At 45.7% G+C, this 15,344-nt stretch overlaps 1 protein-coding gene and 2 non-coding genes across 7 annotated transcripts in view; 1 reads left to right on the forward strand and 2 right to left on the reverse strand.

The window, feature by feature from the left end:
• The window catches only part of LOC137314467 (zinc finger protein 271-like), a 161,934-nt gene that overhangs the window by 133,501 nt on the left and 13,089 nt on the right, over positions 1-15,344 (reverse strand). For 4 of the 5 annotated variants that reach the window (XM_067979803.1, XM_067979802.1, XM_067979804.1 and 1 more), the window contains one exon: positions 7,316-13,950. The exons of the other annotated variant lie outside the window; for it this stretch is intronic. In XM_067979803.1, the coding sequence (XP_067835904.1) occupies positions 11,859-13,598 (1,740 nt within the window). In that variant the 5' untranslated portion in view covers positions 13,599-13,950 and the 3' untranslated portion in view covers positions 7,316-11,858. Of the gene's footprint in view, positions 1-7,315; positions 13,951-15,344 lie in introns of those variants that run through there. 5 annotated transcript variants of the gene reach the window in all.
• trnas-cga (transfer RNA serine (anticodon CGA)) lies at positions 846-927 on the reverse strand. The gene has a single exon. It is a non-coding gene; the product is annotated as a tRNA-Ser (tRNA).
• trnal-uag (transfer RNA leucine (anticodon UAG)) lies at positions 5,920-6,002 on the forward strand. Its single transcript has one exon. It is a non-coding gene; the product is annotated as a tRNA-Leu (tRNA).

A 15,344-nucleotide genomic window follows, 5' to 3' on the forward strand; every position in this document is an offset into this window, starting at 1 on the left:
TTCCCAGGAGCTGCATTGATTCGATGCGTGAATTTTGGAAATGGAAACATGTCCATCAGCAGCTTGTGGGAGTATTTTCCCTCACTTTCCATTCCATGTCCATGCCTACTTGCACTTGGTGCTGTCATTGCCTGAACATCACCTTCTGTCCCGATAGTAGTTCGAACAGAAAATGCCATTTTGTGCGAGCAGCTTGTCTGACACGAAAATGACCTGAATTACAAAGGGGCGAGTGGGAAAGGCCGCGTTGGTCTGCTTGTTCACAGCAAAGAATTTTCAGCGTTTCCTTGTGGTCTAGTGTTTAGGATTCGGAGCTTTCATCACCACGGCAACGGTTCGATTGGTGTCTGTCTCAACATCTGCATATTATCCACTCTACCATAAGTGGACTGGACTCAAATTGCTGATGTTTCACTGTGAGGGTGAAGACACATAAATGTGTGGACATTAGTTACGAATTCATCAGCTGGGTTGCACCTTTGCTTCTCCCCCCGTCTCAGTCTTTCCATCTTTACCCTTCACTGCCGGTGTTCCAGGTTCAATCATCCGTGGCCGTTCAACGAAGCCTGAGAAGTCCATGAGGGAAAAACACAGAGAGTCAGAGACAGAGACAAGGTGGGATCAAAGTATCGGAAGAAATAGGATCAATGTCAAGTTCTGCGAACGGGCAGAATTTAAGATGGAGCTTGGGAGAGATTCCTTCACGTGTCTTGCAATTTTGCAAGAGACCATTGGGCTCCGAATTAAAAGCATGAGCCGCGCTGGAGAGTCTCTCTGAGAGGGAATGCGGTTCGTCAACTCCAGTTCATCGTTATTTGAGCAGTAAACAAACCTTTAAGAAGTAGCGCTGCGAGCAGGATTCGAACGTACGCAGGAAAACCCCAGGGGATTTCGAGTCCAACGCCTTAACCACTCGGCCATCGCAGCTACAAACGTCTGTTATGCACGGCTGTAAATCAGAATGTGTAGGTTTATCACAAGCGATCTGTGATACAATGTTCTCTCCGACAGGTGAAAGGCCCTGATCCCTGGTCTGTGCTGATTCTCTGATAGTTTACTGGGTAAAGGCCCAGATCCCTGGTCTGTGCTGATTCCCTGATAGTTTACTGGGTAAAGGCCCTGATCCCTGGTGTGTGCTTATTCCCTGATAGTTTAGTGGGATTCATTCTGTATCTCTCAGTCTCTGGTACTGTGTGTGAGTGTGGGATTCATTCTGTATCTGTCACCAGTCTCTGGTACAGTGTGTGAGTGTGGGATTCATTCTGTATCTGTCACTCACTGATACTGTGTGTGAACTTGGGATTGATTCTCTATCTTGTCAGCAGTGTGTGTGAGAGTTTGTGATTCATTCTTTATATGCAGTCTCTCATACTGTGTGTTAGTGTGGGATTCTTTCAGTATCTGTCAGTCTCTGGTCCTCCATGTGAGTGTGGGACTCATTCTGTATATACAGTCCCCAGTACTGTATGTGGGAGTTGAATTCATCCTCAATGTGCAGTTACTCATACTGCATGTTAATGTGGGATTCATACTGTACCTATCATTCCCTGGTACTTGATGAGAGTGTGGGATTAACTCTGTGTCTGTCAGTCTCTCGTACTGTATGTGAGTTTGGGATTCCTTCTGTATCTGTGAGTGTTGGATTCATTCTGTGTCTGTGTGTCTCTGGTACTGTACCTGAATGTGAGTTTCATTCTGTATCTGTACGTAATTATTCTCTCAGATTACATTATTGCGTTCAATACTTCAGCTTTAATATCTTAATGTTTGAAGAGTTTTACTCCTTATTTAATTTGTAAATATGGACGAACTTTAGGATTTAATGTTGGAGGTTTTAATCAGATAATTTGTGTGCTTTTTGGTATTAAATCTGTATCTCTGTGAGTACTATTGTGGATGATAATGAATCTTTCAAACGGATACGGTGACATTTTTGAATTGGTTTGTAATGTGTAGATCAGTCTGTAGAAATGGAATTGATACTGTATCTTTCAGTCTAATATTGTATGAGATTTTTGGACTGGTATATAATGTGTATCTCAGTCTGCACTAATAGAATTGATACTCGATCTTTAAATTTAATTCTGCGAGTGCATTCTGAACAGGTATCTAATTTGTTTCTCAGGTTTACTATCTTTCAGTATTTCTCAATCGATACTGTACGTGAGGTTTGGATTTGTTTGCAATTTGTAGCAAATGGTACACTTTTCGAATGGATATTTCATGTATTAAAGTCATGTGTGAGAGAGTTCTGGGATAGTATTCAATTGGAATCTCGGGTACATTATTGGGATTCATTCTGTCCCTTTCAATCGGGTACCATGTGTGATTTCTCTCTGGTATTTAATTCGTAGCTATGTTGCCCTATTGTGAGATTGACACAGTGCCTTTCAATCTGAGAGTGTGATTTTGGACTGGGATTTTTGTATCTACCTGTCAGCGGGACAGAGTTCGGGGCAAATGGAACAGAGTCTGCCTCACCCGCTCTGTTTGAATGTTGGATTGAAATTGTGTCTCTGGAACTTGGGATCAGTGTGGGACTGACTACTTCTACTGTCTGAGACTGTGGAACTGATGACCTGTCTGTGTCTCTGTGCTCTGTGGGTGATAATGTACCTCCTGTGTGTGAGAAGGAGCTGGCTGCACTCCTCCTTGTGCCTCGGGTGGAGGAAACATCACATTCATTCTGGATCATTCAAGGATTCGCCTGTGGAAAGAAAATGATCTCTTATAACTCAAGAAACGGTTTAATATCTCTGCTAATGATCATTTTGAATATCCACAAATGAAAACCAGTGATACAAACAGTGTCAGTGTCTGACTCCACTGCAGCACTCAGCTTCTGCACACCAGGTGTGTTGGGCTGTTTTACAACAATTTAGTGACATCCAGACACAACCCAACCCCTGCACTGATCCATGAATGGGACTACCCGATGGGGCAGGGACCTTTGTACAGGTCAGGTTTCTAATCCCCTCTCCCATGGGACTAACCGTTCAACCGAAACCAAACAGCCGCTGTTTAAATTGTGTCCTTCACACTTCTCACCTGGTGCCTGCAATAGATGCTCTTTGTATAACTCCCCACATCCTTACTGTCCGGCTCTGTTTCCACTCTTCACTGTCCAATAACAATAAACAGGGTGAGACTGGAACTAAACCAGGACCATTCACTCCTGGTTTGGGGAGAGAAAGCAGCAATGGTTTTAATAGCAGGTTCTTCCCATTCTCTCTCCCTTCCCCTGGACACACCCTGTCCACACCCAGCCCGAGAATGACCTCTCCCTTCCCCCCCTCTCACTCCATGTTCCGGGACCAGTTCCTGATCCACTCCGCCTCTTACAAACAGCCCCCGGACTCCCCCTGCCCTTCCCCCGGACTCAATGCCGATCTCTGAGCCCATCTGCGGACACGGTCCCGGAGCGATGAGCTGCTGTAACGAGGCTGCTCTTTGCTCCCTTCCCCCGGGGGCCGTGATCTCTCCATTCCCGCCTGTCTGAGCAAAGGAAGCGGGTCTGGGGGAAAGGTCAGAGGGAATGGGCTCCACAGGCAGTGCAGGAACAGGCACCAGAATGGGAAACAGATGGGATTCCACCAGTGCCTAACGCTGGAATCCAGACTGACTTTACAATCTCCAACTATTAAACTCGAGGTTTCCATCCCTGCTGTTTCTCTCGGGCTCTTTTGATGGGAAAGAGTCTTTCAGAGATAAAGTGAGCGGCTGTGGAATGAGCCAATGGGTTCTGTTCATTCTTGGCTCCCTTACTGATAAAGTAACGTTTGACTCCGAAACTGGAGGGAGGATTCCTCAAACCAATCCTGGAGAAACGGGGGAGGAAAGTGGGAGTCGGTGTATTTGCTGGGACCGTGTAGGATTAATATCAGGCAGCAACAGTCCCAGTTTATTTCAATCGGAGTGAAACTCTCGGTCACTGAGAGTAATAGAGCGGCCCTGAGAGGGTTAAATGTGTGACACTGTCCCTGAGAGTGGGATTAATAATGTGTCTGTCTCTGAAATAATATCAGTGAGAGATGAGACTGCATATTCTGTCACTCCACCTTGGAATAGCAATTGGAATGGAATATTTTCCAATTTGTTACTGGGTGAAAACGGGACATTACAGGTCAGTTTCTCTCTCTCTTTTGTACAGATTATGAAGGTGGGATACTGTTACTGAGAGTGATACAGAGACACTGATAGGAAGTGTAATTCTGATACTATACCTGTCTGTTTTTATCTCTCTCTAGCGCTGTACATGAAGGTGGAATATTGTTACTGTGAAACGGACATACTGATGGGAAGTGTGAGACTGATACTGTGTTTGTTTGTCTGTGTGTCTCTCTCTGTCTGTCTTTCTCTCTCCCTAGTGCTGTACAAGGAGGCGGGATACTGTTCACTGAGCGTAATATAGACACACTGATAGAAAGGGAAAGATTGATTCTGTGTCTGTGATTTTATCTCTCCCAAGCTCCATCATAAATTCTGCTCACTTGATATTTAGGTTATTTTTTCTATACTTTTATCTCTATGTCTCTGTCTCTCTCTGTGTTTTCCCCTGATGGACTCCTCCGGCTTCCTTGAACGGCTCAGGCTGATCGAACCAGCGACAGCAGCAGAGAAGGGTAAAGATAGAAAGACTGAGACGGTAGGAAAAGTAAAGGACCAATCCAGAAGATGAATTCGTAACTAATGTCTACACATTCATGACTCTTCGTCCTCACAGTGAAAACATCAGTAATTTTATCCCAGTATAAGAAAGTCTTGAATTTATAAAGCGCTTTTCACGACCACAAGACGTCTGAAGTGTAGTCACTGTGATACTTGTGGTAGAGTGGATAATCTGCGGATGACGAGACAGACAACAATGTAGCTTTAGAGCAATTAATTCTGCAAAGTCTCACTTGATAATACAAGTCGCACGTAAATAAACGAATGTGGTAAAGAGAGGCTAATATTGTTGATATGAAATATTTAGAATAGAACTGGACATTCCTCTACATCGGAATAGAAAACGTGATTGGATGGACAGAATGATGGCCGATCGGCTGTGGGTGGCACCCCTTTATTATTAGTGGCTTGTTGATCTTGGGGTATGATTCTCGACTTGGGTATTTGCTGATTGACATGTGAGAGAACGCGAACGAGCCCTGCGGTGTTACCATTTTTAGTGTAAAATCACTAATTGGCTTCTCACGTCTTGTCAGCGGTGTAGTCGGCAGGATTGACTTAATTTCAGTGCATGCAGGACAGAATGCAGAGGTTCTGACCACAACACACATGGAGAAAGGAAAATGTCTCACGATGGTGTTCAGATTGAAGCTGAATGTAAATGTATCCCAATTCACGTGACCTCATGAATGGAGAATGAAAATGCTGCTCCATTGGGCGGTAAAGGAACGCAAACATCCCGCTTGGCAGGCGAGAATTTACCCCAGAAACAGCAATGCCCGCACAGGTGTTGGCTGCATGAGTCCAGCTGGAAACCCGTCTGCAAGAACATACAGTCTCATAGATCTCCTGTGATAACCTTCCGCATTCTGATTTATCGCTTGCAGCTGCGATGACCCAATGATTAAGGCGTTGGACTCGCAAAGTGATTTTCCCACCCAGCCTCGACGCAACACATGTGGAGAAAGGAAAATATTTCAGAACGGTGAGCAGATTGAAGCTGAGTGCAAATAGATCCCAATTCACACGATCTTATGAATGGAGAATGATAATAATCCTGAATTGAGCGGGAATCGAAGCCCGACCTCACTACGTTGCAGACGAGGATTCACTCACTGAAACAGCAATGCCCGCACGTTATCAAGCTCCAAGTGTCGAGTTGGAAACCTGTCGGAGAGAACATTGTATCACAGATCGCTTGTGATAAACCTACGCATTGTGATTTACAGCCGTGCAGCATAAATAACTGTGGCTGCGATGGCCGAGTGGTTAAGGCGTTGGACTTAGAATTCGAATGGGATTTTCCTGCATAGGTTCGAATCCTGCTTACAGCACTATTGCTAAAAGTTATGTTCACTGCTCAAATAAATGTGAACTGGAGTTGACGAACCGCATTCCCTCTCTCAGAGAGACTCTCCAGCGCGGCTCATGCTTTTAATTCGGAGCCCAATGGTCTCTTGCAAAATTGCAAGACACGTGAAGGAATCTCTCCCAAGCTCCATCTTAAATTCTGCCCGTTCGCAGAACTTGACATTGATCCTATTTCTTCCTATACTTTGATCCCACCTTGTCTCTGTCTCTGACTCTCTGTGTTTTTCCCTCATGGACTTCTCAGGCTTCGTTGAACGGCCACGGATGATCGAACCTGGAACACCGGCAGTGAAGGGTAAAGATGGAAAGACTGAGACGGGGGGAGAAGCAAAGGTGCAACCCAGCTGATGAATTCGTAACTAATGTCCACACATTTATGTCTCTTCACCCTCACAGTGAAAAATCAGCAATTTGAGTCCAGTCCACTTATGGTAGAGTGGATAATATGCAGATGTTGAGACAGACACCAATCGAACCGTTGCCGTGGTGATGAAAGCTCCGAATCCTAAACACTGAACCACAAGGAAACGCTGAAAATTCTTTGCTGTGAACAAGCAGACCAACGCGGCCTTTCCCACTTGCCCCTTTGTAATTCAGGTCATTTTCGTGTCAGACAAGCTGCTTGCACAAAATGGCATTTTCTGTTCGAACGACTATCGGGACAGAAGGTGATGTTCAGGCAATGACAGCACCAAGTGCAAGTAGGCATGGACATGGAATGGAAAGTGAGGGAAAATACTCCCACAAGCTGCTGATGGACATGTTTCCATTTCCAAAATTCACGCACCGAATCAATGCAGCTCCTGGGAAAACTCCAAGGCAACGCAGGTCTATCGGGCATCGTTTGAAGCAACTGGCAGTTTAAAGTGTCATCTCCTGCTGCTCCTGTGGGGAGTGAGGGAGACACACTGTCGGTATCTACGTAGTTTGATTTTGTACAGAACTGTACAGAGAAAGAGCAAATATAGCGGGGCTGTGAGATATTCTATATTATTCATATTTGACCAGAGGAATATCCGCAGTCAGAAGCTGAAAAGAAGGGAGAGATAAGAGGCCTGAGAATAAACACAGAGCTGAATGAATCACGGAAGAGTGAAAGAAAAATAAATGTCATCAGTTCCACTTTGTCCGGTGCTCAATCCTGGGAGCTCCCCGATGGACTGGTGGTTAAAATTCAGTGCTCCCATCACCGCGTGGTTCCATTCCCAGTCAGAGAATTAAATTTAACAAGAGTTATGAACTTAATAAATAATTACATGAAGCTAATTAAACCCTGTTCGTAGTTGAATGACTGTTTTAATCACCATTAATCAACCAATAACGTTCTGTTTCAGACTGAAGGAGATGCTGACGTGGTTACCGAGAGACAGACAAAACTTTAATAAGATTTTTGTGCTTTGCATGTGATGAAATTTAATAATTTTACAGACTGCATCTTAAATTTAACATTAACAGGCAATTGTCGCCGTTTATCACAGGAACGCCCGAACCGGTTCTCCGATGAAGATGAAAGTAACGCAACGGGGAACATCTGATACAACACGAAAGGCATCGGGCTATGATAAAAATCCCCACCGCTTTGCTTTTCCAAAATAAAGGGTGTGACATTTATTCTCTGCTCAGTTAATATGATCGCCGAGTGGCGAGAGGGTGGATTTGGAATTCCTGAGCGACCGCACTGTGAATTTTCCAGATCTGCTTGGAGCACCAATCCCTTCAATTCATCACTTACAGGGACAATTCGATTCTCGGTTTCTTTTCCCAGAGCTTGGCAAGATCTTAAAAATTGAAAGCGACCAATATCAGAGCGAACCTCGTCACCGACATGCTCACAGATACAGAGCGGCCACACTCTGCTTCAGTGAGATGAAAGCCCAGAGCGGTTTCAAGGTCGAATGCAATTGTAAGCAAAGCTCGTTCAATGAAAGTGCAGGTCATTGAGGTGCCTTTAAAGTCCTGATTGTTTGAACTGAACTTCTTCCGAGACCGCGTGAGATTCAGGTGGAGCGATTTGTGGATTTATTTTTCCTCTTTGCAAAGTTTGAACCGCACGTCAAGATCAAAAGTCTAGGGTTAAATTAGGGCTTCTCCAGGGTATGAACCTCGAATCGAGAATTATCCCCCGACCTCAACGAGCCCAGAAACAAGAACGTGTCACGGACACATTCTATGAGAGGGCTGACTGTACAATGAAAAGGCATTTTTGAAGAGACTTCCTGATCAGTTCCGTGTTGGCTCCTGCACAAAACACAAACACCACACTGCGTTTTTCATTCTAAAATTCACTGAACACCATGAATGACACAAAGGCACCGCTGGGAGTTTGAACCGAGGATCTCTTGTTGACTGGCCAAGCGCTTTAACCAACTAAGCCACGGAGCCAAGTCATGGTACTGTTTCCCACCTCCTCTCATTAATATCTATCAGCTACACGTCACATTCTGTTGGTGATTCAGACTGTTTTATATTTGTCTCTTTCGCTTGCCAGTTTCCCTGTGAATCCCGATACTGACTGCGTTTCAGGCTGTGTTTATCTTTCTGTGTCCATCAGTGCTTTGATACACGGATGAATATTTGTGCTTGTGTTTGTTACTTTAAATAAATTAGGGATGGACAATTCTCGCTCTGACACTGAAGAACTAATTTAGCAAATTTCACAGCGAAGTGTTGTTTATTGTGGTGCTGAAACGAAAAAAAATTGTAAAAGGTGCAAAAAGGGAAAACGAGAAAAACTTGAGAGTGAAATTAAGGACAACTTTCAAGGTTTTTACACGTATATTAAGAGAAAGAAGGGTGACGAAGAGTAATGTGGGCCCTTAAAGACGGATAGGGGTGATATTGTAATTAAAATTCAAGAAATGGCAGACTTGCTAAATACTCACAGAAAATCATGAGGATAATGTACCAGAGGCACGAGGAAAACTGAAAATAAATCAAGGGGATTCAGTGTAAGTAAAATAATGGTATTGGAGAAAATAATTAGATTAAGATAAACAAATCTCCAGGACCTGATGTTTACCATCCCAGGGGACTAAGGGGAATAGGTGAGGAAATTGTACATGCTTTAGTCATGATCGTTCAAAACTCTCTTGATTCAGGAATTGTTCCATGGATTGAAAAAATTGCCAATGTCATTCCGTTTTATACGAAGGGTAGGAGAGATAAAGCAGGAAATTATAGACCTATTAGTCTGACGTCTGTTGTGGGGAAGTTACCAGTATCCATTATTAGGGAAAGAATGACTGAGCACTTGGATAATCCTGAATTGATCAGAGAGAGCCAGCATGGATTTGTAAAGTGTTAGTCAAGTCTAACGAAACTAGTTGACCTTTTTGAAGATGTAACTAATGTGGTAAATAATGGAGTGTCTATGGGGGTTCTGTGTATATTGACTTCCAGAGGCATTCGATAAGGTTTAACATCAGAGACTGTTAACAGAAATGAGAACATGTGGAATTCAAAGCAACCGATTGACATGGGGAGGGAGTTGGTTTGGAGTTGGGGACAGAGAGTAGGGTTAATAGGTATGTACTCAAATTGACAGGATTTGATTAGTGGTGTCCCCCAGGGATCTGCATAAATGAGGCAGATAAAGGAACAGAGAGCGGAAAATCCAGGTTTGTCGACGACACCAAGTTTGGCGCAGTGAGTAGTGCAGATGGGAGCATAAAGTTATAAAAGGAAATTGATAGATTCAGTGAGTTGGTAAAACTGTGTCAGATGGAGCTGACAGAGAATTACATAGAATGTACATCACAGAAACAGGCAATTCGGCCCAACTAGACTATACCAGTGTTTATGCTGCAGACGAGCCTCCTCCAACCCCTCTTCATCTAACCCGATGAGCAAACCTGAATATTCCTTTCTCCTCCATGTGTTTATCTCGCTTCACCGTGAATGCATCCATGCGATTCGCCTTAACTACTCCTTGTGGGAGCGAGCTGCACATTCTAACGACCCTCTGGATAAATATGTTTCTCTTGAATGCCAGATTGGATTTATTGATGACTATTATATTCATGGCCCTAAGTTTTGACGTCCCCACTCCCAAAAGTACAAACACCTTATCGACATCTGACCTATCAAACCCTTGCATAATCTTAAAGTCCTGTATCAGGTCACCCTCAGCCTTCTCTTTTCCATACAAAAGAGCCCCAGACTGTTCAAAGTTTCAATCTGGGGAAGTGTGAGGCCATCCACTTTGGCCCGAAGCAAGATAAATCAGAGTATTTTCAAAATGGTGAGAAGCCAGGAACTGTGGGTGAGCAGAGATACTTCGGGAAATCAGGAAGAGTTGGCAGACAGGTGCAAAAAATAATTAAAATGGCTAATGGAATGTCGGCCTTTATCTCAAGGGAACTGGAATTCAAAAGGGTGGAATTTATGTTACAATTCTATAAACTCTGTTGAGGCCACATTTAGAGTACGGCATTCAGTCCTGGGCACCAGACCTCAGGAAGGATATATTGGCCTTGCAGGAGGTGCAGCGCAGAAAGACCAGAATGATACCGGGGCTAAAATGGTTACATTATGAGGACAGGTTGCGTGGACAAGATTTGTATTTCCTCGTGTATAGAGGATTAAGTGGTGATGTAATTCAGGTGTTGAAGGTGATTCAATGATCCAATGGTGGGTGTGTGAGTTGGTGCTGAATCGGTCCCCTTCAGTGAAGAGAGGGTCAGCGGGCGCCTGACAGACACGGCTCGGAACGGGACTCGCTTCTCTCCGGCGGCAGCGGCTGGTTTAGAGAGATCTCCCTGTCTGCTGCTGTTACTCCGCCTCCCGCACTCTGGGAGAACCGCGGAGCTCGGTCCTCATTTTTCTCTTATGGATCCGGCTCCATCCGTTTACTGTTGACGGGAGTGCGTCTGATACCAAGTCAGTCAGAAGCGGGTGCAAATCACAACATAGGCACAGGCCCAAGGACTGGGGACTGGTTTGATATTGGGTCCTTTTTAAGGGACCGGCTGTAGAATGTTTGTATAATAATAATGATCAGAATTAACTTTGATACAATGAAGTTTTCTTCAGTTATTTCCCATTTCCACCCTCACCAGTTTTATACAGTAACAGGTAACAATGTTTGAGGGATGTGATGTCGTGTTGGTGGAATCAGTGTAATTTAACTTAATACATTGAAGAATCTCTTGTCTATCCCAGGCTCTTACCTTAGGTTTAGACCCTCACCTGGTTTAAAATTGGTCACTCACTGATATAAATAAACCAGTAACAATCCCGAAACCTCAGCGGGGATATTTGTTCCGATACTTAATGACGGTCCCAATTTCCACTGAAATTCTCAATCAGCAAATCCCAGAGGCTGTTTCGGGTTTGACAAACTGTGAAACAGATTGTTTTAAAAGCCGGAAAGAGGAAAAAACTGGTGGTTGATATGAAGTGTTATACATTATCTCTTTCTGTTTCAGATTTACAATTTCTCTTTGTGTGTTACTGACAGGAGAGGCTATAATGGAGCCCAGTGACTGGGTCACGAGCTGCACTGAGTCATTGGCCTGTGTTACAGACCGGCTCGTTGGACCTGTTCATTTCGTGAACTCGCTGGTGTCTCAGCACGTGTGATGACGGAGTGAATCCCTTCCCACACACGGAGCAGGTGAACAGTCTCTCAACCAATGGGCATGCGTTGATGTGTCAGCAGTTCATTTCTGCTTTTAAAGCTCTTCTCACAGTCACTGCATGAAAAGGTCACTCAATAGTGTGAACAAGTTAATGTTTCAGAAGGTGGGATGATCGAGTGAATCTCTTCCCACACACGGAGCAGGTGAACAGTCTCTCCCCAGTGTGAGTGCGTCGATGTCTCAGCAGTTCGTTTCTGATTTTAAATCTCTTCCCACAGTCAGAACATTTAAAGGTCTCTCAGTGTGAACTCGCTGGTGTTGCAGCAGGTTGGATGCCCAAGTGAATCCCTTCCCACACACTGAGCAGGTGAACGGCCTCTCCCCAGTGTGAGTGCGTTGGTGTGTCAGCAGATTAAATTTGCTTTTAAACCTCTTCTCACAGTCAGAACATTTAAAAGGTCTCTCATCGGAGTGAACTCGCTGGTGTCTCTGCAGGTGGGATGACCGAGTGAATCTCTTCCCACACAAGGTGCAAGTGAACGGCCTCTCCCCAGTGTGAACTCGCTGGTGTTTCAGCAGGGTGGATGACCCAGCGAATCCCTTCCCATACACTGAGCAGGAGAACGGCCTCTCCCCAGTGTGAGTGCGTTGGTGTGTCAGCAGATTAAATTTGCTTTTAAACCTCTTCTCACAGTCAGAACATTTAAAAGGTCTCTCATCGGAGTGAACTCGCTGGTGTCTCTGCAGGTGGGATGACCGAGTGAATCTCTTCCCACACAAGGTGCAAGTGAACGGCCTCTCCCCAGTGTGAACTCGCTGGTGTTTCAGCAGGGTGGATGACCCAGCGAATCCCTTCCCATACACTGAGCAGGAGAACGGCCTCTCCCCAGTGTGGGTGCGTTGGTGTGTCAGCAGATTAAATTTGCTTTTAAACCTCTTCTCACAGTCAGAACATTTAAAAGGTCTCTCATCAGAGTGAACTCGCTGGTGTCTCAGCAGGGTGGATGACTGAGGGAATCTCTTCCCACACACGGTGCAGATGAACGGCCTCTCCCCAGTGTGAACTCGCTGGTGTCTCAGCAGGATAAAAGACTGAGTGAATCTCTTCCCACACACGGTGCAGATGAACGGCCTCTCCCCAGTGTGAACTTGCTGGTGTGTCAGGAGGTGAGATGACCGAGTGAATCTCTTCCCACACACGGAGCAGCTGAACGGTCTCTCCCCAGTGTGAACTCGCTGGTGTGTCAGCAGGTTGGACGACTGAGTGAATCTCTTCCCACACACGGTGCAGATGAACGGCCTCTCCGCAGTGTGAGTGCGTTGGTGTATCAGCAGATTACTTTTGCTTTTAAACCTCTTCTCACAGTCAGAACATTTAAAAGGTCTCTCATCAGAGTGAACTCGCTGGTGTGTCAGGAAGAGGGATGACCGAGTGTATCCCTTCCCACACACGGAGCAGGTGAACGGCCTCTCCCCAGTGTGAACTCGCTGGTGTGTCAGGAGGAGGGATGACAGAGTGAATCCCTTCCCACACACGGAGCAGGTGAACGGCCGCTCCCCAGTGTGAACTCGCTGGTGTGTCAGGAGGAGGGATGACTGAGTGAATCCCTTCCCACACACGGAGCAGGTGAACGGCCTCTCCCCAGTGTGAACTCGCTGGTGTGTCAGGAGGAGGGATGACTGAGTGTATCCCTTCCCACACTCGGAGCAGGTGAACGGCCTCTTCCCAGTGTGGGTACATTGGTGTGCCAGCAGATTCCTTTTGCATTTAAACCTTTTCTCACAGTCAGAACATTTAAAAGGTCTCTCCCCAGTGTGAACTCGCTGGTGTGTCTGGAGGCTGGATGAAATAGTGAATCCCTTCCCACACACGGAGCAGGTGAACGGCCTCTCCCCGGTGTGACAGTGTCGATGAATTTCCAGCTGGGACGGGTAATTGAATCCCTTCCCACAGTCCCCACATTTCCACGGTTTCTCCATGGTCTGGGTGTCCTTGTGTCTCTCCAGGTTGGACGATCAGTTGAAACCTCGTCCACACACAGAACACGTGTACGGTTTCTCCCCGCTGTGAACGGTGCGATCTTTTTTCTGGCTGTGTAACTGGTTAAAGCTCTTTCCACAGTCAGTGCACTGGAACACTCTCACTCGGGTGTGTGTGTCTCGGTGCTTTCCCACTCACACTGATGTTTGAAATCTTCTCCCACAGACAGAACAGACAAACATTTCTCCTTCCACATTCAAAGGCCGATGATATTCAGGTCCTGATGAATCGAGTGACTCTGTCAGATCTTGACGTGATCTTTGGTTTGAGTTTCCCTCTGCAAATCCTCCCCTGTAAAAGGAGTTTATAAAAGTTATCACTGTAACTACAGGATAGAAATTCAGATCAGATAACTTTACTTTCTATGGAACATTATTTCCTCTCTCATTCCTCAAAGCTGTAAATCCCCTGTCCCACACACTCTCCCTCCTCCCTGTGCTGAAATCCAAACCCATCGCATCATCTTTCAGTGGGCCGAAACCGTGAGTGAAAGAGTGTGAGAGAGTGTGAGTGTGAGAGAGTGTGAGTACAGCAGTGGGCTGGGTGTGGAGAATGAAGTGGGGCAGGTGGAGCATGTTTCAGTGGGGCAGCAGTGATCATAATCTCATTTGGTTTAGAACAGTTATGGAAAAGGACAGGGGACAGTCAAATGTGAACTTTCTTAACTGGAGGAGGGCTAATTTCAGTGAGTTAAAAAGGGATCTTGTCCAGGTGGATTGGAATCAAAAATTGGCAGGCAGAACAGTAATTGAACAGTGGGAGGCCTTCAAGGAGGAGTTGGTTTGGGTACAGAGTCGACAGATTCCCACGAGGAGGAAAGGAACAGCATCCAAAGCGAGAGCTCCCTGGATGACTGAAGGTATCGAGATCACCATTTCTCCATCATTTACAGACGCTCCCTGACCGATCGCCATTTCTCCTTCATTTACAGACGATCCCTGACCGATCGCCATTTCTCCTTCATTTACAGACGCTCCCTGACCGATCCCCATTTCCCCTTCATTTGCAGACGCTCCCTGACCGATCCCCATTTCCCCTTCATTTGCAGACGCTCCTTGACCGATCACCATTTCTCCTTCATTTACAGACGCTCCCTGACCGATCACCATTTCCCCTTCATTTACAGACGCTCCCTGACCGATCACCATTTCCCCTTCATTGACAGACGCTCCCTGACCGATCACCATTGCTCCTTCATTTACAGACGCTCCCTGACCGATCCCCATTTCCCCTTCATTTCCCGGCGGGTAGTGAGGGGGGGATAATGTTCACTGTTTTATATTCGGGTCTGGGGCCGCACTCGGGGTTTGTAAAGCCTGAGCCTGGGCCTGAGCCCGGACCCGGGCCCCGGGGTTTATTGAGCCTCTTGCACCGATCCTCTGACCTACACCGAACGCGCTCCTCCCGCAGCCTCGACTGGCCGCGCATGCTCAGGACACACTGCCCGGAAATGAGTGAATACTGCGCCTGCGCGCTGGGCTCCACTGATTCAGATAGGGCACAATCTGAACCGCGCTGCATGCTGGGTGATGCAGCCGCCATTGATGATCTTAATAACAGGCCGAAAAAAAGACATTGGAAGCAGATAATTCAAGTGTTTAATTTATAATATAAATAATTCAATCGTTTAATTCATTTCATAAATATTCCTTCGTTTAATTTATTATATAAAGAATTCAATATTT

This window comes from Heptranchias perlo, unplaced genomic scaffold, assembly GCF_035084215.1.
Source record: "Heptranchias perlo isolate sHepPer1 unplaced genomic scaffold, sHepPer1.hap1 HAP1_SCAFFOLD_511, whole genome shotgun sequence".
In the NCBI taxonomy this organism is placed as follows: domain Eukaryota; kingdom Metazoa; phylum Chordata; class Chondrichthyes; order Hexanchiformes; family Hexanchidae; genus Heptranchias; species Heptranchias perlo.